The 21,933-nt window shown below is 36.4% G+C and overlaps 1 protein-coding gene across 3 annotated transcripts in view; it reads left to right on the top strand.

Moving 5' to 3' along the window:
* Window positions 1–21,933, top strand: part of SANBR (SANT and BTB domain regulator of CSR) — a 61,636-nt gene that overhangs the window by 12,814 nt on the left and 26,889 nt on the right. For all 3 annotated transcript variants that reach the window (XM_045828658.1, XM_045828659.1, XM_045828660.1), the window contains 7 exons: window positions 869–1,107; window positions 3,895–3,953; window positions 5,334–5,494; window positions 12,527–12,613; window positions 12,721–12,831; window positions 19,279–19,402; window positions 21,524–21,676. In XM_045828658.1, the coding sequence (XP_045684614.1) occupies window positions 869–1,107; window positions 3,895–3,953; window positions 5,334–5,494; window positions 12,527–12,613; window positions 12,721–12,831; window positions 19,279–19,402; window positions 21,524–21,676 (934 nt within the window). The remainder of the gene's footprint in view (window positions 1–868; window positions 1,108–3,894; window positions 3,954–5,333; window positions 5,495–12,526; window positions 12,614–12,720; window positions 12,832–19,278; window positions 19,403–21,523; window positions 21,677–21,933) is intronic.

The raw sequence follows: 21,933 nt of genomic DNA, 5'->3' as shown, positions 1-21,933 counted from the left end.
TTTCTGAGGTAATATAAATTTCAAAGGATAGTAAATTCAAGGAATATATATCATTTCAAAGCAATCATTCTGGTATATTGTCTAAACTTATCAAATTATTTTTTAAATATGTAAATAACCACATTCTAGTCTTCAGAATTCTTTAACTGTATTTACTGATTTATATTTATTGAATGTCTGGCAAACTTTCTTGCTGTTAAAAATGAGTAAGTTGTCATGATAATTTTTAATTCTTTAATGAATAATTTTAACATTTTTTTCTACTTATAATTAGTAGGAAAATTTTAGTATTTAACTTTATCTTCTTCCCAGGCCCATAGCCATGTAAAAGTGCTGTTTTATGTTCATGACAAGAATTAGAATGTATTATTTGATTTTTTTTGGTGAATTGATATTGTTCTCTAAAACTTTATAATTATAACTTGAAAATAATATACAGAGTCTGGCACAAATAATGCCCCCTTTTGTTACAAAATATTTTATTACAAAATTGTAAGCATGTAATTCTGTAACATAACAATATCGCACTCAAGCACACCATATGACATTTTAGGTAAAATGTTCAAATTAAAACTATAAATTATTATACCCATATTATTACCATACCAACCACACTCAACCAGGTGTTACTTCTGCCAGACCCTGTATTTAAACCCTGTAAATTATGAGTCCCATAGTAAAAACTTTTGTTTTATTAAGTCAGTAGTTAAACTAAAGTTATTCATAATCTAAGATATAGATCAGATTAGCAAGACACTTAAATCCTATAATACTGATTTGTGGTCAAACCTTCAAAAACATGTCAATATTCTTGGCTCCTCTTCTAAAACTCTTAATAATTTCATTTTTTATAATGTTTTTTATGAAGGCCAAACATGGTGATCCATGTATGTGATGAAGCAAAAAATTTGAAAGAAGATTTTATTTGCCCACGAGATCTTTTGATATCAGAAATGAAGTATTTTGCTGAATATTTATCTATGGATGCCCAGCGCTGGGAAGAGGTGGACATTTCAGTTCATTGTGACGTTCAGATTTTCAACTGGTTGATAAAATACGTTAAAAGGAACACTAAGGAGAATAAAGATTGTGAGATGCCTACTTTAGGTAAAAGACAATTTATTACTTATTTTGTAATAATTATACTTATGCATCACCTGGTAGTTGCATCAGGCCAAACATGAAATGTGGAAAATCGCCTGAACATTAGCATTAATACTCAGATTAGTCATTGCCATTTAGGAAAGTGATATCTCATCTTTTCTAGTAAATTATAATGAATTTATGGCAAATGGACAGGTCTCTAGATCAGCAGTTCTTACGGTGTGGTCCATGTACCACTGGAGTCCCGGAGGATCCTTTTAGAGAATCTACCAGGTCAAGACAATTTGCATAATAATACACAAGATGTTATTTGTCTCTATATGTTGACATTTGTTCAGGTGCAGAAATGAAGGAGAGCAAAATTTGCACTTTTAGCACACGTCAAAGCCAGGACACCACCAGACTGTGCTGGTGGTCACTGTATTCTTCAGCACCATGTGCTCATAATAAGAAGGAAAAGAAAAAAATCCAGGTTCACTTAAGAATGTCCTTGATGAAGCAGTACAAATTTTAATTATACTAAGTCTTGACCCTTGAGTTTACATCTTTCTCATATTCTGTGAGATGACGCAGGAAGTGCACTTCTGCTACATACCCAAATACGATGTGAGGAAAAACACTTGTGCAGTTGTTTGAGTTGTAAGCTAATCTAGTTGCTTTTTTAAAAAAGAACCATTTTCACTTGAAAGAACGACTGACAGACAAATTATGGTTATTCAGACTTAGGCATTTGGCAGATATTTTCTTGAAAATGAATTAAGTGAGCTGGTCAGCTAAAGGGAAACAACTGCTAGTATATGTTGCCAATAGTAAAATTCAAGCTTTCAAGTGAGAATTAAAGTTTGGAAGTCTTATATGTGTCTTCATGTGCTTGACAGTTTCTTAATATTTAAAGCCTTTTTTGATGAGACTTGTGATTTTTTTAAATATATTGTACAATGAAATGTTTCAGCCTTTGCAAGATTTACCTAACTCATTGAACGAATATTTTCCAAATGACCAATGCATGATGTTAAGACAATCATGCACGGGATAAAGATTCAAATCACAGGATAAATCAATGGATTTTGAGGTAACATTATGAAAAAGTTTATTGATATAATTTCAGATCCCATTACAACTAACCTTAAGGAAGTACCATTTGTCAAGTTTTGATGTAACATCAAAGACTTAACCCACATATTGAATGTAGAACCAGATATGAGAATCCAGTGGTCTTCTATTAAGTCAGACATTGAAGAAATTTGCAAAAAATGTCAAACAGTGCTGTTCTTCTCTATAATTTTTTTTCATTTTGGAAAATATAGTTATTTTTCATAAAAATATGTGAACACATAATGTTTATTTTTCTTTTTAAATGAATTAATATGTTTTCTGTTTTAATTTCTAATATAGTAAATACTAACAGATATAATCCATATAAACAAAAGCTCTTTAGGAGTCTCAGTTTTTAAGATTGCAAGGGGTCTTGAGAGCAAAAGTTTGAGAACCAGTATTCTAGATGAAAAGAATAACAATTACTAAGTAATCTTTCATTGGGCATAGAGTTGTACAGGAACTTTCACTAGTGGGTTAATAAAGTCTTTCCATGCACTAGAATTGCTATTTATAGTAGAACTAAAATATTTCTAAATTCTCATTAGTAAATGAATCTATTCAGACAGTATAAAATTATCTAAGGAAATTTATAATTTATTACATTTTAATGATGAAATTTAATGGAAAAGGCTGCTAGTTTTCCTTAAATAAAAATGACAAGATTGCTAAATCAAGCATTTCAGTCAATCAGAGTCCAGAGATTTCAGACCATCCAGATATATGTACATGTGAAGTAAAAATCAAAATATGTAGAGAGAAAAAAACTATTGTTTGATCCAGCAAATTTATATGTATAGCAAAGGTAAAAAAAGTGGATCAAAACTAGTCACTGTAATCCTTGACTTTAAACTAGTGAATAGAAATGTAAACTTTTATAAAAAGCAATGTTTATTCTAACCTAATGACTACCAAAATGCTTAATTAAATTTCTGAAAATCCACACATTGCTTATCTAGAATGGATCACATTACAATTTCCTGAGGAACTTTTTCTGTTTGAGAATCTTCAATCTAGAATTGTTATTTAAGGAAAGATTGGATTACTTATTTTAATCATTCTATTATTCTTTAGGTGAATTGTCTTAGTACTATCACAGTAAAAGTCAGGGTTTTTTTTTCCCCCTTAAATATACCTCATAGGAGATGACTTAGGTTGACTAAAACAGTAGCATTACCTGGCTCACCCCTTTCCCTGGTTGTGCCTCTGAAGGCTCACTCCATCTGCCTGCGGGAAGTAACTTTAGCACTTCTTCAGAAGTAAATTTTATATTATCTTTCAGAATTATTTTCACTAAGAATTTGTTCATAACAAGCAGTAAACTGCTTTTGAAATAATTCATAACAAGGGCTCTCCTTAAATCATTTAAAAAGTTTTCTCACTGATTTTTGTGTGACGTATTCTCAATTTTAATTATCTTCTTCCCTGGTTTAGTTAAGGAGAATTTGCCTATTTCTTATCTTTAGCTGGAGTCCTTTCACTTGATGTGACTCTAATTCCAGGAATATTTACTGTGCATTTTCTCTGTACCCTAAGTTTGAACATTGAATTTTGTTTCTTTGATATATGTAAGTCATAGTAAGTTTATCTTAAATTGGTCTTATTAAAGTATCATCTTCTTTTCATATGAAAAGGAGCCTGTTCTAAGGACATTAGAGTACAAATCAAAAGGACAATTTAATTTTTTTTTTTTAGAGCCAGGAAATGCCATTTCAATTCTTATTTCTTCAGAGTTTTTGAAAATGGATTCATTGGTAAGTATTTTTTTGGATGTTTTTTATTTTTATTTATTTTTTTATTCTAATTGTTCAATTAGAGTTTTCTGCCTTTTACTCCCATCCCAGCCCACCCACATTGGTAAGTATTAATAAAAGATCTAAGTTCTTCTGTTCACCTATGCTTGATTTAACATTTAACTTGATTTTCTCTTCAAGTGTTAGAAAATTCTAAGGCATCTTTCTGAAGTAATTGTTAATGCAAGAGTGTGATTCCATTAGAATGAACTGCTCATGTTTGAAGATATTTAGGTCTGTTGTGAAAGGAGTCGAGACCATGATATATAATTTGTATATGATGCCTATAAGGAAAGCAATTTATCCTCATGAAGTAGCTCTCTTTTGTATTAGATGAAACTAAACAAAATTAACTTTACCCTAAAAGAGAGTTTGCTCTAAAACCAAATTAAATGAAAATTAATTGGAATATATTTGTTTCACTATTTAAGTAATTTCTTAATGCTAATTTGTCTTTCACTTATAGTTGAGTGAATTAAGAACAAATACCCAACTATTAAACAATATAATTTTGTATGTATAAATGAGATGCTCATGTCTGTTGTTTAAAAGTAGTTGATTAAACATGAAAGTACAATATATACATATACATATCAAGCTTTAACATTAAAATTTGTTTTTTTCTTTATTTAATGAACTTATTCAAATTTTTTATGTTTTTATGGTTTTACTCTGAATAATACTTGCTTTTGGTCCCTACTAAAACTACAGAGAGCAGAATACTCCTTTGCTATGTTAATGGATATGAAATTTGTTTCTTTGATAGTTGGGGTTTTACTAGTTCCCTGTATTATTTCTAACCCTTAGTCCCATAAGCAAAATATTTTGAAGAATACATGTTTAGAGAATGCTAGTTTTCCCCAGAATCCAAACCCACCTCAAAAAGTAAATAAATGTACCCTCAGGTTGGAGAAAGGGAAGGAAAGTCAGAGACCAGCATAATAGGACTGAGAAAACCCTGAAGTCACCGATAATATGTTTTGTGCTACTTCAGAGAAATGGAAACTTAAAATTGTAACTATGTCTAGTGATAGGGAGTCAGATATCCTGTACATTTGAGTTGGTGGACTAAGATTTATACCTGCCAAAACCATGAGAGATGCTCATTGCATCTTTAAGAAGGTTGAAAATTATTTTTCTAGCTATGTATATATGTTTGTACAAATTTGGCCCACTGGAACACTTTGGAACAGTGTAGATAACCCAAATAGGCAAAACCAGGCGGGACCTAGCAATACAAGTATAAAGCTTTTAATGAATTTTATCTTTGAAAGGTACTGATATGACATTATCCTAAATGCTACTATTTTCATCATTCATTTTCTATTCTGTGTTTTTTAGGTTGAACAATGTATTCAGTATTGCCACAAAAATATGAATGCCATAGTAGCTACTCCATGCAACATGAACTGTATTAATGCAAATCTTCTTACACGTATAGCTGATGTGTTCACACACAATGAGGTTGATGATTTAAAGGACAAGAAAGATAAATTTAGGAGGTAATTTTTATTTTTAAATCTAGTGTTTCTATTAGAAGAAATATTTCTTTCATTTTAGCAAAATATTGTTTTAGATTATATTTAGAAATAGATTTCCATTTTATTATAAATGAAGTAAAATTTATCCAGAGCCAATTGCTCAAGGTAAAAATTAGTAATGAAATTAGTTATTTTGTATAATATACCTACAAGTTTATTATGGCAGTGAATTATATGAAAAAATATTAAGAAAGGCCTTAGTATAAAGGAGAAGAGTGGTATGAGGTGGGGTCAGCAGTGGTCATATCACTTAGGTGCTGTTTAGGTCATAGTAAGGAGTATATACTTTCTTCTAAGTATGAATGTAAGCAGAGGAATAGCATGATCTGATTTGTTAAGAAATCATTTTGGCCCTGATTTGTGTGCCCTGGTTGGGTGTCATTCTGCAAAGTGTAAGGTCACCAGTTCAATCCCCAGTCAGGGCACATGCCTGGTTAGCAGGTCCCTGGTCTGGGCACATATGAGAAGCAACCAATTGATGTTTCTTTCCCTCTCTTTCTCCCTCCTTTCCCCTCTCTCTAAAAATAAGCAAATCTAAAAAAGAAAAAAGAAAGAAAATCGTCTTGGTTGCTATCTGGAAATAGATTACAAGGAAGTAGGAAACAAAGAGACCTATTTGGAAGCTCAGGCAGTAGTCTGGTGAGAGACAAAAGGGTTACAACGGACTAGAGTAGAAGCAGTGGAGCTGGAAAGAAGTAGAAAGATTCACAGTAAGTTATTGTAAAGAGTTGACAGTCCATTCAAGATGGTGACATAGACAGATATGGCTCACCTCCTCGTATGTACAACCACATCAAAATTACAACTAAAACATGGAACAACTATCACTCAGGAATGTCAGAAATTCAGTTAAATGGAATTCTGACAACTATGGAATTGAAGAAACCATATCCATCCAGACTGGTAGGAGGGGTGCAGATGCAGAATGGGCTGGCACTGCACCCACATGGATAAAAATTCTGTAGGGATGTCTCAGGAACAAGGAGTGCCACACCCACATCAGGCCCCTCAGCCCAGGATTCCAGTGCCAGGAAGATAAGTCCCACAACATCTGGCTGCGAAAACCAGTGGGAATTGAGTAAGTGGAGGAGGCTGCTAGAGCTCTAAGCAGTTCCTCTTGGGGACCCCACACACGGACTCACCCACTCAGACTCGCTCCCCCTGAGTTCTAGCACCAAGTTGGCAACTGGAAGGGCACCACTGGTATACAAGGAGAGACTGAAGTGTCTGTCATCAGGGCAAGCAGAGGCTATTGTCCCTTTGCTGAGCTCCCTCCACCCCACCCCACACCCCACCCCCTGGGTGCCATATCTGCAACTCCATAATCCTGGCTAACACTGTATGACCCACCTTGGAGATCCACAGAGGATCTACCCCACCCAATTTACTGGCCCACCCAAGCTGCTTTTCCATAGGAAAGTCTTGTCTTGGCTCCTAAATCCAATCAAACAAAAAACACCTGGCTTTAGTGAGCCCTAGGGCAGCAAGATTAGAGTCACAGCTTGGCTTCGCCTGGGAATCTCCAAGCCCAGCACAAGTAGCAACCATCTCAGATTGCTTTATAGTTCAGGCAGGGTGGCCCTGTACAAAACACAGGTGGGGGCTTACCATGGCTTCCACCACTTGGGGAACCTCAAGGCCAGCACACCCAGTGGATAGCTACAGACCAAGTTGGAGCACCACCATCCTGCCCCTGCATAGCTGATCCTCCATGGAAGGCAGAGGTTGGTGGTCAGTGGTCACAGCCATTCCATGTAGCAGACTGGGCTGGGTAAATCCCTCCCATTGATCCACCAACAGCAACCAAAGCTCAACTACAAGAGGAGGGTGTATTCAGCCCATACAAAGGGTGTGCCTCAAGTACCCAGCTTGGTGATATGGGAGGCTGTGCCGCTGGACCATACAAGGACACCCCCTACATTAGGCCACACTACCAAGATACAGAGTCAAAGCAACTCTAGCTAATATATAGAAACAAACAAGGGAGGCTGTCAAAATGAGGAGACAAAGAAACATGCCCAAATGAAAAATCAGATCAAAACTCCAGAAAAAGAGCTAAAAGAAATGGAGATAAGCAATTTATCAGACACAGAGCTCAAAACACTGGCTATGAGGATGTTCAAGGAACATAGTAAGGACCTCAACAACATAAAAAGGATCCAGTCAGAAATGAAGGATACATTAATTGAAATAAAGAACAATTTATGGGGAAACAACAGTGGAATGGATGAAGCTGAGAATCTAATCAGTGATTTGGAACATAAGGAAGCAAAAAACAACCAACGAGAACAACAAGAAGAAAAAAGAATGCAAAAAATGAGGATAGTATAAACAGCCTCTGGGACAATTTCAAGAGGTCCAATATTCGCCTCATGGGGTACCCAAAGGAGAAGAGAAAAAGCAACAAACTGGAAATCTATCTGAAAAAAATAGTGAAAGAAGACTTCCCTAATTTGATGAAGGAAATAGATGTGCAAGTCCAGGAAGCACAGAGAGCCCCAAACATGCTGGATGCAAAGAGGCCCACTCCAAGACATGTTATTAAAAGGCCAAAGGTTAAAGATAAAGAGAGGCTCTTAAAAGCAAGAGAAAATGAGTTAGTTACCAGAAGATTGCCAGATGGGAGTGGGCAGGGGAGAGAATAGGTAAAGAGGTGAGGCGATTAGAAAGTACAAATAGGTAGTTACAGAATAGCCACAGAGATGCAAAGTACAATGTAGGAAATACAGTAGCCAAAGAACTTACACACCTGACCCATGGACATGAGCAATAGGTGGGGGGGAATTGCCTGAGGGAGTAGGGGGTACAGGGTAGAGTAGGGGCAAAAGGGCAAAAATCAGGACACCTGTAATAGCATAATAAATAAAATATAATTTTAAAAAAGAAGGAGTTGACAGGTGTTTCAAATGTAATGGTGTAGGAAGAGAGAATATGCTAGGGTAATTACTGGGTTTTCAGGTTGAGCAACTAAGCGGATGGTTAATGTCATTTACAAAGAGTGGAAAGATTGAGGTGAGGGGAATCAAGAGTTGGGTTTGGATCATGTTAAAATTATTTAATATATTTAATGTACTTTTAAACATCTGGTAGGATGATAGGTAGATAGTTTAATATACAAGTCTGAAGTTCAGGTAAGATGTCAGGGCATAAAATAGAAATTTAAGAGTAGATGAGGTTTGAAAACGTGGGATGGGATGAGATTTCCTAGCAAACCCTCCTAACTCCACAGAATTGCAGGTGAATATATATGTGAGATTTTTCTTTTTATTTTTTAATGAATTATATTTATTTTTTCTTTTTTAAAATATATTTTATTGATTATGCTATTACAGTTGTCCCACTCTCCCCCCTTTATTTCTCTCTGCCCTGCACACCCCCTCCCACCCACATTCCCACCCCATCCCCCTGCCTTAGTTCATGTCCATGGGTTGTACATATAAGTTCTTTGGCTTCTACATTTCTTATACTATTCTTAACCTCCCCCTATTTTCTACCTACCATCTATGCTACTTATTCCCTGTAACTTTTTCCCCCTTCTCTCCCTCCCCTGCTGATAACCCTTATGTGATCTCCATTTCTGGGATTCTGTTCCTGTTCTAGTTGTGTGCTTAGTTTTTTGTTTTAGGTTCAGTTGTTGATAGTTGTGAGTTTGTTGTCATTTCACTGTTCATAGTTTGGATCTTCTTGTTCTTAGATAAGTCCCTTTAATATTTCATATAATAAGGACTTGGTGATGATGAACTCCTTTAACTTGACCTTATCAGAGAAGCACTTTATCTACCCTTCCTTCTAAGTGATAGCTTGGCTGGATAGAGTAATCTTGGATGTAGGTCCTTGCCTTTCATGACTTGGAATACTTCTTTCCAGCCCCTTCTTGTCTGCAAGGTTTCTTTTGAGAAATCACCTGATTGTCTAATGGGAACTTCTTTGTAGTTAACTGTCTCCTTTTCTCTTGCTGCTTTTAAGATCCTCTCCTTATCTTTAATCTTGGGTAATGTAATTATGGTGTGCCTTGGTGTGTTCCTCCTTGGGTGCAACTTGTTTGGGACTCTGAGCTTTCTGGACTTCCTGGAAGTGTATTGCCTTTGCCAGATTAGGGAAGTTCTCCTTCATTATTTTTTTAATTGAGTTTCAATTTCTTCTGGCTGATGTGGCTTGGTGGATTGAGTGCAGGCCTGAAGACCAAAGTGTTGCTGGTTCTTTTCCTAGTCAGGCCACATTCCTGGGTTGCAGGCTAGGTCCCCAGTGTGGGGGCACATGAGAGGCAACCACACATTGATGTTCCTCTCTCTTTCTCCTCCCTTCCCCTCTCTAAAAATAAATAAATAAAATCTTAAAGAAAAGTTTTTGATTTCTTCCTCTTCTTCTGGCACCCTGATGATTCGGATGATGGAAGGTTTAAAGTTGTCCTGGAGGTTCCTAAGCCTCTCCTCATTTTTTTGAATTCTTGTTTCTTCATTCTGTTCTGGTTGACTATTTATTTCTTCCTTCTGGTGCAAACTGTTGATTTGAGTCCCAGTTTCCTTCTAGTCACTGTTGGTTCCCTGTACATTTTCCTTTATTTCACTTTTCATAGCCTTCACTTTTTCCTCTGTTTTGTGACCATACTCAACCAATTCTGTGAGCATCCTGAAAACCATTGTTTTCAACTCCGCATCTGATAGGTTGGCTGTCTCTTCATCACTTAGTTGTATCTTTTCTGGAGCTTTGACCTGTCCTTTTATTTTGGCCATTTTTGTTGTTATTGGGGGTTTTTTGTTTGTTTTTTGTTTTTGGTCTCTGAGAACCTGTTATTTAGTAAGGGGTGGAGCTTTAGGTATTCCCCAGGGCTGGGCAACCCCTGTCGCTGTGTTGTATCACTGTATGTGGCGGACAGTCCAAGAGGGAACAATGCCACTTGTTCCGTTCTTTTGTGGCTTTCAGTCAACTTCTCCCACTACCCACAAGCAAAGTGGGCCCTTCTGGTGCTGACTCCCAAATGGGTGGGTTTGTGTTCATTCTAGGACCCTGTGGGTCTCTCCAATGAACTTTCCTGTGAGGTTGGGAGTTTCTCCTGCTGCCTCAACCCCCACAGGTTTTTTCAGTTAGGTTTCCAGGCTTTATTTCCCTGCTCTGGAACCCTGGGTTGCATGGTCTACCTTGCTCCCCAGTTGTTCCTCCCAGTTTATCTGCATGCAAATGTGGGACCACCTGGTCCGTGAGCTTCCACCTCCCTGGTCTGCCAGCTGCCACCTTTCCTCAAGTCCTCTCTGCCCAGCTGCCCATCTTTGTTCTTACTGGTCTGGATGGATGTTTCTTCTTTAACTCCTTGGTTGTCAGACTTTCATACAGTTCAGTTTTCTGTCAGTTCTGTTTGTTTGTTTGTTTGTTTGTTTGTTTTTAAATTTGTTGTCCTTTTGGTTGTGTGAGGAGTCACAGTGTGTCTACCTATACTTCTATCTTGGTGGGAAGTCCCTGTTTCTGAGTTCTCCATTTTGTTCCGTTGGTTTCTTTGTTGATATTTTTTATCAGTATCACACTGTCTTAGTTGTGGTAGCTTTATAATATTTTTTGGTGTCTAAATTCTCCAGCTTTTTCCTTCTTCAAGACTGCTGTCTTAGCTGTTTTAGATCTCTTGCATTTCCATGTAAATTTTATAATTAGCCTACCCATTTTTCTTTCTCTTGTGCACACACATACACAACTGCCAGAATAATTTAGGGTTAATATTGAGCCTGTAGATTTGTGAAAATTGGATATCTTAATAATATTGAGTCATTCAGTCCATGAACATGGTATAACCCTTCATTTATTTTAGCAATGTTTTATGATTTTCAGTGGAGAGATATTTTTCACTTCTTATTAAATTTATTCTTGGGCATTTAATTTTTGGGTGCTGTTGCAAATCTATTTTTAGTTGTTTAATTTTATAATCGTTAGCAAGAGTATTGGTGAAGACTATCCAAAATTTAGAGGTTCAACAGAGAAGTGTTACCAGTGAGGGGTCTGAAGAGGAGGGACCGGTGGGGTGTAGGAAAGAGGTTTTCAAACAGGAAGAAGTGATTAAGTGATCAAATTAGTAGAATGCTGCCACCATACAGAGTGAGATGAGGACAGAATGTGACTAGTTGGATTTAGTTGACTTTTTTCCAGATGTTTTGCTCTGAACAATTGCTGAAAAATTTAGTAGTAGCTATTAGGGATAGGTAGGCTCAATAAAGGATTTTTTTAAGGTGATAAATATTAGATTATGTTTATTTGCTGACCAGGGCGATTCATGAGAGTAGGAGAAACTGATCATGTAGGGGATGATCCAAGAGTTTTGTCCTTAAGGGAAATGAGACAGGGGAATTATCCAAGAGCCAAATACTTAAAAATGGGACTAGGGCCCTAAATCTGGATCTGGCCTTTAATAGCAGATGTTTTGTGAGAGAAAATAGAGACAGAATAGTACACTTGGAATTAATGACAATTAGTTTAATTAGAATTAATTAGAAGATTTGAAGTTTAGTCATTTTATGCATGAAAATAAAGTATTAATACTCATTGAATACTTAATGCTTTGGTATTTTTTTTAATTATCTCATTTAACCCTCCTAAAAACTTATGAATTTGGAATTATTAACACCATTTCATGAATGACAAAACAAGGTTAAGAGAGATTAAGTTGCTAAACATCACGTCCTGAGTTATTTGGTAGACCCAGAATTGTTAAATTTCCAAAATCTTCAATCTTGAACATTCCATTTACAAAGGACTAAAAGAGAGGTAATATTTCAGTCTTATTTTTCTTGTGAAAATAGATTCTTGATCAAGCAGTTGCCATTAGGAGGTTTATTTACTTAGAACACTAAAACTGTATTATACATTCCCAAAGAGAATTAATAAATCTAAGGATTTATTAATCTTATTTTCTATATGTGCAGATAGATCAGCATTTGTTTTCATTGCTATTGAGTAACTTTAGTAAAGTATATGTGGGAAATTAATTTGTTGGTCATTTGTTGTTAATAGTAAACTGTTTTGTAAGAAGATTGAAAGACTATTTGATCCTGAATACTTGAATCCAGATTCTCGGAATAATGCAGCAACATTGTACAGGTATGGTAATATGTTTTTCTTTGGTAGACTATATGATGCAGCTAAATTTTTTAATTTTACTACATTAAAATTTTTTTCTTGTATTTTTAAATCTCTTTTTGTTGTAGGTGCTGTTTGTGTAAGAAACTTTTAACTAAAGAAACAGAAAGAAGAATTCCTTGCATTCCTGGAAAAATCAATGTGGATCAACATGGAAATATTGTGTACATTCACATAAGGTATAGTGAAAAAAAATACAGCTTTTCAAATATAAATTACTAGTGTATTTATAGAAGCATAACTATTCCTATACACAATAGGATGTATTTTCTGCATGTGATCCAGTTTTGATTTAGAAAGATGCTACTTTCAAAACAAAGTTGTTTTAAAGGCTATGTTTTATTAAGAGGGTAAATATCAGTAAACTTTTAAGTTTTCAAAGAGTAAAAATGGTCATGCATTTATCTCGAAAGATATTCTGATCAATACCAATAAAATTATTTCTTTACACTAACAGATTTTATATAAGTGTTATATTGAATAGAGAACCAAGAGAACCAAGAGAGCCAAGTTTACTTTCAAGTGAATTTTGGTGGGGAAAATGATCTTTAAAACTGAATTTTCTAGAGAAAGCTAAGATGGCAGCCTAGGTAAACATGGCTTACCTCCTCACATAACCACAAAAAAATTACAACTAGCTGTCCAGCCCTGGCTGGCATAGCTCAGTGGATTGAGCTCGGGCTGCAAACCAAAGGGTCGCAGGTTTGATTCCCAGTCAGGGCACATGCCTGGGTTGCAGGCCAAGGCCCCCAGCAACCGCACATTGATGTTTCTCTCTCTCTTTCTCCTTCCCTTCCCTCTCTAAAAATAAATAAATAAATAAATCTTTTTAAAAAAATTACAACTAAACTACAGAAAAACCATTATTCAGAACTGCCAGAAATTGAGCTGAATGGAAGTCCTACAACTACAGAATTAAGGAAGAAACCACACTGAGATTGGTAGGAGGGGTGGAGACAAGGAATGGGCTGGTCCCACATGAATGTATGGTGGATACAAATTAGGAGGGATATCTCAGGAACAAGAGGTCCCAGCCCCACACCAGGCCCCCAGCCCAGGATTCCAGTGCCAGAAAGATAAATCCCCGTAACTTCTGGCTGTAAAAACCAATGGAGATTGAGGCTGTGGAAGACAGAAACTTCTGGATTCCCAGGCAATTCTTCTTAAATGGCCCATACACAGCCTTATTCAGATTCACTCCCTCTTGGCTCCAACACTGGGGCAGCAGCTTGAAAGGTAACAGAGGCATCCAGGGAGGAACAGGGAGGAACTAAAGTGTCTGGAACCAGGGCAAGAGCTGGAGGACAGCTTTCTCCTAGACAGAAGTGCTGGCAGAGGCTGTTGTTCCTTTTCAGAGCCCTCCCCCACACAGAGCTGGCAGGCAGGCACCTTATGTGATACTCCATTAACCAGGGTCACACTGTTTGCCCCACCCTGGGATTCCCTGAGTTTTTGCCCAACCCAGAGTCCACAACCACCCAAGCTGTTTCCAGTGGCTTTTGTATACAAGTGGCTTGTCTTGGCTCATGCTTCAGATTTTTGTAAATCTCTCAAACAAGCAGCATCTGGCCTCAGCAAGCCCCGCACCTCTTGCTAAGTGACCCCAGGCCTAGCACTAGCAGCAGCTGGCCTTGATTCACAGTTTGCCCTTGCCTGGGGCACCTCTAAGCACAGCATAAGTAGCAGCCACCTGCAGATCACTTCATAGCTTATGCCAGGTGTTCCCAGACAGAACACAGGCAATGGCCGACCTTAGCCTGCACCTCTGGGGAAGCCCCAGAGCCTGCTCACTCAGTGGACAGCTACAGACCACATTGGAGCACTACTACTCAACTACCTCCATAAGTGACACACTCATGGGGAGAACTCAGCAGGCCCCAGAGCCCTACTGAACTAAGTCCTGCTATGTGGACTGGGCCCTGCATAGCTGATCCTCCACAGTAGTCAGAGGTCAGTGGTCTCTGGTCATAGGCAGCCCTTGCAGCTGATCAGTCTGGGTAAATCCCTCCCATTGACCTACCAATAGCAATCAAGGCTTAACTACAAGAGGAAGATGTGTACAGCCTGCATGGTGGGTGACCTCCCCAATCACCCAGCTTGGGTGATTGGGGAGGCTGTGTCATTGGACTCTACGTGACACCTACTACATTAGGCCACTGTACCAAACCAGGGAGTCATAGCTCTACCTAAAACATAGAAACATAACACAGGGAAGCTGTCAAATGAAGAGACAAAAAGCAGGGTCCAAATGAAAGAACAGAACAAAACTCCAGAAAAACAACTAAACAAAATGGAGACAAGCAATCTACTAGATACAGAGTTCAAAACACTGGTTATAAAGATGCTCAATGAACTTAGGGGAAGAGCAGATGTACTCAAACAGAACTTCAACAGCACTAAAAAGAATGTAGAAAGCATTAAGAAAAAACAGAATTGAAGGATTCACTGAAATGAAGAACAATTTCCAGGGGAACAACAGTAGAGTGCATGAAGCCAAGAATCAAATCAGCATTTGAATAAACAAAAAACACCCAATCAGAACAGCAAGAAGAAAAACAATCCACCAAAAACTGAGGGTAGTGTAATGAGCCTCTGGGACAACTTCTAGCAGATCAACATTCACATCATGGGGGTGCTGGAAAGAGAAAAGAGAGAGCAAGAAATTGAAAACTTATTTGAAAACATAATGACAAAAAAAACTTTCCTAACTTGGTGAAGGAAATAGACATACAAATCCAGAAAGCACAGAGAGTCCCAAACAAGATGAACCCAAAGAGGCCCACACCAAGACACGTAATTAAAATGCAAAAGGTTAAAGACAATGAGAGAATTTTAAAAGCAGCAAGAGAAGAACAGTTAGTTACCTACAAGATATTCCCATAAGACTGTCAGCTGATTTCTCAAAAGAAACTTGTCAGGCTAGAAGGGATTGGCAAGAAATATTCAAGGTGATGAAAAGTAAGGACCTACAACCAAAGTTACTCTACCCAGAAAAGCTATCATTTAGAACTGATGGTCAGATAAAGAGCTTTCCAGACAAGGGAAAAAAACTAATGGAGTTCATCATCACCAAAGCATTATTATATGAAATATTAAAGGGACTTATTTAAGAAAAAGGATATCGAAACTATGAATATTAAAAAAGCAACAAATTTAGCCCTGGCTGATGTGGCTCAGTTGATTGAGTACTGTCCTGCAAACCAGCTCAATTCCCAGTCTGGAAACATGCCTTGGTTGCGGGCCAGGTTCCCAGTTGGGAGTGTGTGAGAGGCAACTGATCGATATATATCTTGCACATCAATGTTTCTCTTCCTCTCTGTCTCCCTCTCTCTCCCTCTTTCTAAAAATAAATAAATCAAATCTTTAAAAAATAAAATAAAAGGCAACAAATTCACAACTATCAACAACTGAATCTTTAAAAAAAAAAAAAAAACTAGGCAAACAACCAGAACAGGAACAAAATCATAGGTATAGAGATCATTTGGAGGATTATCAGTTGGGAGGAGGATGAGAGAGAACAGGGGAAAAGGTAAAGGGATTAAAAAGAATAATTGGTAGGTACAAAAGAGACAGGTGGTATTAAGAATAGTATAGGAAATGGAAAAGCCAAAGAACTTATATGCATGGCCCATGGACATGAACTAAGAGGTGATTCCTGGAGTGATGGGGGGTGCCAGGCAGAGGGGAGCAAAGGGTGAAAACTGGGACAACTATAATAGCATAATCAATAACATATACTTAAAAATAATTGAATCTATAAAGCAAAATTAGCAAACAGAATTATAGATCCAGAGAATAGTTTGATAGTTGCCGGGTGGGAGGTGGGTCAGTGGGGATTGGTGAAAAAAGTGAAGGGATTAAGAAGTAAAAAATTGGTAGTTTCAGAATAGTCATGGGGATGTAAAGTGCAGCAAGGGAACAGAGTAGCCAAAGAACATATATGCATGACCCACAGACATGGACAATGGTGTGGGGTTTGCTTGAATGAGTGTGGTGGGAGGTGAGAGCCTGGATGGAGGAGGCAAAGGGGGAAATATTGGGACAACTATAATAGCATAGTCAGTAAAATATAATTTAAAAAATAATAATAAAATGGAATTTCCCCAATCTAGTTGTTATTCTTATTTTGTCAGTATTCCATTAATACATAGTTCTTTTTTTATTCCCCTTTAAGTTCAAAACCAGTTCTCATTTTGAGTTGGAGGGAAAATGTTGTAAATGGTATGTCTCAAGAAAGCAAAAACTTTAAAATATGTGAGGTCTGTCCAGAAAAAGTCCAGCCATTGTTAATATAACTAGATTGGTTTTCGCCACATCGATGTAACCTGGCAGCCAAGGAGAGTGGACTGGAATGCACATGAGTGAACAATGAGGACTTCACTGTACTAGTCAGTGGGGGTAGCAGACACCATTGACTGAGCATGTGTACTGTGGGGCCATCACATTCAAAATGACTGAGTGAGGAGAGCAATGAATCTGCATCAAATTTTACATTAAGCTTAAACATTCCTCTGCAGAAACTATTCAGATGATTCAGAAGGCTATGGGCAACTGATGATTGGCAGCTTCGTCACGACAACGTGCCGATGCTTATATGTATCATGTCTCATGCAGTTTTTTGGCAAACCATCAAATCACCCAGGTGACTTGGCCCCCCTCCAGCCCAGATTTGGCATCCTGTGACTTATGGCTTTTCCCAAAACTAAAATCTCCTTTGAAAGGGAAGAGGTTTCAGACCATCACTGAGATTTGGGAAAATATGACAGGGTACCTGATGGCGATTGGGAGAACTGTGTGGGGTCCCAAGGTGCCTACTTTGAAGGGGGCTAAGACATCATTTTTCCTATGTACAATGTTTCTTGTATCTTGTATCTTCTTCAATAAATATCTCTATTTTTTAATATTCTATGGCTGGATACTTTGTAGACACACCTCACTCTTATATATTCTCTGATAATATCCTACTGCTAGGAATTTACCCAAAGAGATAGTATTGGATTTGTGAAAGCACTTAATAAGGACAGTTTTTGCTATATTGTTTATACTTGTAATAAAGGAAACACCCACCCTGGCTGGTGTAGCTCAATGGATTGAATGCAGGCTACAAACCAAAGGGTCGCCAGTTCAATTCCCAGTCAGGGCACATGCCTGGGTTGCAGGCCAAGTCCCCAGTGGGGGCCACGTGAAAAGCAACCACACATTGATGTCTCTCTCTCTCTCTCTCTCTCTCTCCCTCCCTCTCTCCTCCCTCTCCCCCCCTTCCCCCTCTAAAAATAAATAAATAAAATCTTTTAAAAAATAAAGGAAACACCCAAATGATTAAACAAACTAAAATATATCCATACAATACTATATCTGTATAAAGTACATCTAATCAATTCTTAATGTGCAGTCTTTGAAAATAATGTTGTAAAGGAATATATACCTACATACAAAGTTTTTAGTGGGAAGAAATGAAAAGAACAAACACATTATAAAACAAAACTAGAGGCATGTTCACTAAAATGTTTACTGTGGTATTACCTTTGAGTCATAGTATTATGGATGATCTTAATTTTCTTTGTGCTTGTTCTTTCTTCTATATTAAAAAATGCAAATGTTAGATTTCATATTTAAAACATTAAAACAGAAGTACAGAGAAACATTTAACCTAATATGAATATAGTACAATTGACTTTAAAGTGTTACATTTTTCTCTACATACAACAACCAGGCAATCTTTACTAGTTATTGTAAGCACCTGAGATTTTATACTTTTTTGTCTTGAGACTTGATTCACCTTTTAAGAATGCCCACTCTTAAAAAAAAAAAGAATGTTCACTCTGATAGCAATAACAATTATATATTCTATATATATTATGACAGTGGTAACTATGTGAAAAAATTGATAGTAACTTCAACATCCATTTTTGTTTTATTCAAAGTATTTTCCAATAGGCCAGCTATTGATAACACTTTTTAAATTGTCTTTAACTTAAAACAAGTTCCTGTGTAATTTGTAATAACATGGTAGTATTTTGTTATTTGTTGAACTAAGGACAAGAAGAACAAAAGTTTGAAAAGATTAAGGGACTTGGAAAAAAATGGTAACTTGAGTTACATAATTCTATAGCAAGTAGGGTTTTAAGCCTTTGCCATTTTTAAAGTTTATCTTACTTAACTTAAAAATGTATATTTCTGAGATGGATTGTATATTACTATTATTACTCAATTACTGAAAATGCCTTTTGAGAATAATATAAAGATCACATTAATGAAATGTTCAAAATCACCAATTATTACTGTACATCTTATTATACAATATGTACAATTAGACTAAAGCAACATCTGCTGAAGTCTCAAATGTTAGTCTACTCAATATGTATTTAATTTATAACCCTATATGTAGCTTAGCAAAATAATTTGGCATTCAACCTTCTATACCTTTTCCTATTATTCATAGGGAAAAAAAAGAATAAATAGACGCCAAAATGAAATTTTATCTACCATTCAGTTTAGTCCATCCCACAGCCATTATTTGGGGGAAATTCTTGGATATAAGCCACATATTTAAAAACATTTGCTCTAATCAATTGTTAATATTGCTTGCTTGTAAAATAATATGACAATTGAGACTTTTTCCCCAGAGATAAGACTTGGGACATTCATGAGTATTTGAATAGTCTTTTTGAAGAGCTAAAATCTTGGAGAGATGTGTATTGGCGCTTGTGGGGAACAGTCAACTGGCTAACTTGTTCAAGATGTTGTCAGGTGAGTTTTTAAAAAAATACCCTGCTCTGCAAACATTGAGAGCAGGCTCTTTTGATATGTGCTGTTTAATTAGTATGTTTGGATGTGTTTTGATAATATCTGATATCTTTTTAAGAAATTAGTGGCAAAAACACTGGTGCTATTATAGAAACATTGCTTACATCTGACTTAATTTCTCTTACTACATTTCTTCTTCCCCTTTATTATCATTGTTGAAACAACCAACGACTTGCCAAATTTTTAGAAAACCAGCAAGCTTTAAGTCACCAAATACTTTTTTTAATGGAAAAATAAATACTGAGTCCTTATTGCCTTCAGTTATTTCCAGCCAAACTTTTTCTCTGCTAGCCCACACATTTCTTGAAAAATCCAGAAACACCTTTGCAGATAGAGTGCTATTGATATGTGCCCTTCTTGTTATAACAGTTGTGTTCCAAAAAAAGGTTTTGCTCATTTTTTAATAAAGGAAGTCTGTAGTAAAAACACAAGATAGCTTGCTATTTAAAGATACCAATAATAAATCATTTTATAGAATAAACAGACCATTGTAGGTCACAGTCATTCCTAATTAGTCTTATGTATAAATCCAGAGTGTTCCACATAAAAAATTTTTGTGAATCCCTAATGTCTCTCTAACCCCAGTAATTTTTCTCTCTCACTTGAGTAATGATTTTCGGTAGAGGGAACGAAGAGCTGCTTATTAAAACCTTCAGTGTGAGATTTCTATTGGACTTATACCCAATAGACTCCTTATGTCCCCACAATTTTTAAAAATTGGGTTTATTGAAGTAAAATGTATGTACAGTAAAATTCACCTTTATACAGTAAAATTAACTTCTTTTCTGATGTTTGACAAACACAGTCATGTAACTACCACCACAGTCAAAGCATAGACCAATTCCATCACCCTAAAAATTTCTTATGCCCCTTTGCAGTCAGTTCCTTCTTCCACCCCAGACTCTGGTAACCATTGATTTGTTTAAATGTCTTTATAATTTTGACTTTTTCAGAAAGTCATACAAATAAAATTATACCACATTTAACTTTTTAAGTACAGCTTTATTTTTTTTTATTTACCAAAATGAACTTGAAATGTTTATTCACTAGGTGTTTTGTAGGTGTTTTGAAGGGCTTTGTAGGTGTTTGTAGTTTGGGGCCATGATGAAGAAAGCTACTATAAACATGTCCTATGGACTTTCATATGAATATAGGTTTTTATTTCTCTTGGGTAATAACCTAGAAGTAGGTTAGATGCTGGATTGCATAGTAAATGTAAGCCTGTTTTCCCAAGTCTCTGAACTTGCATTCCTCCCAGCTTTTAAATTTAATTTTATTTATTATTTTTAGAGAGAGGGGAAGGGAAGGAGAAAGAAAGGGAGAGAAACATCAATGTGTGATTGCCTCTCGAGCACCGCCTACTGGGGACCTTGCCCACAACCCCGAAATGTGCCCTGACTGGGAATCAAACCAGCAACCTTTTGGTTCATAGGCCTATGCTCAATCCACTGAGCTACACCAGCCAGGGCTGAAATCTATTACTTTTATAATTAAATCTTTATAAGTTCCTTCACCAATGATTCAAAGTTACTCCATAGTTTTCATTAATACTAATGCTAAATATTTACCTTAAAAATATGTCAAAGAATAATTGAGGCAAAATTTTATTTCATTATTTTCATTGAAAACTTTGTATGTGTTTGGCTAATTGTAAAATTAGATAAACATCAAGATCAATTTAATTCATCTGAATTTTGAGTAACATGTTTTGTTTTTGCTTTTTAATAGCTTTATTACAGTATAATTGTATGCCATAATCTTCATTTAAGTATGCAGTTTAGTAAATTTAGAGTTGTGCAACCTCACCACCATCCAATCAGCTCATCACCCCATCACCCCAAGAAGATTCCTTGTGTCCATTTGCTACCACTTCCCAATCTTACCTCCAACCTCAGCCAACCACAAATCTGCTAGTCTCTAGAAATTTGCCATTTCTGCATATTTTATGTAAAGAGAACATATGTGGTCCTGAGTAAAGTATTTTTAAGATACACTTAAATATTGTATACCTTAAGATATACAATATGGGAATAATGATTGATTTTATATATTTATTTTATTCAGGTTTTTCTCTGTATAGAATTTTCACATTGTCAGTATCATTCAGAAGCAGTGGTTTATCCTCCTGCAGCAAGTTCGCTGAGTACTGTGGGCACCGGAATTTATCCCTGCTGCAACCAAAAGGTTCTTCGGTTTGATCCTACTCAGCTTATAAGGGTAATGCTCAGTGTTACCCTTTTGCAGTTACATTGCTCATTAATAATTTTTATTTTATTTAAATCTTTTCCCCTTTTTGTTCTTAAAGTATAAAGGTAATACATCAATGTAGGGTTGATGGTATTACAAGTGTTGCAATGAACATCCTTGCACATACACCTTAGTGCAGTACATGAGTATCGCTATAGGTTACAGTCCTTGATCACTAACACTTTTGAAAATGTTACGTAATTAAAATTCATGGGTGATGAAAGGAA

The sequence above is a fragment of the Phyllostomus hastatus genome, unplaced genomic scaffold (assembly GCF_019186645.2).
Source record: "Phyllostomus hastatus isolate PE091 unplaced genomic scaffold, TTU_PhHast_1.1 phas_scaffold_78, whole genome shotgun sequence".
NCBI classification, from domain to species: Eukaryota; Metazoa; Chordata; class Mammalia; order Chiroptera; family Phyllostomidae; genus Phyllostomus; species Phyllostomus hastatus.
The sequence above is the reverse complement of the archived record's forward strand: the minus strand, read 5'-3'. Positions and strand labels throughout refer to the sequence as shown.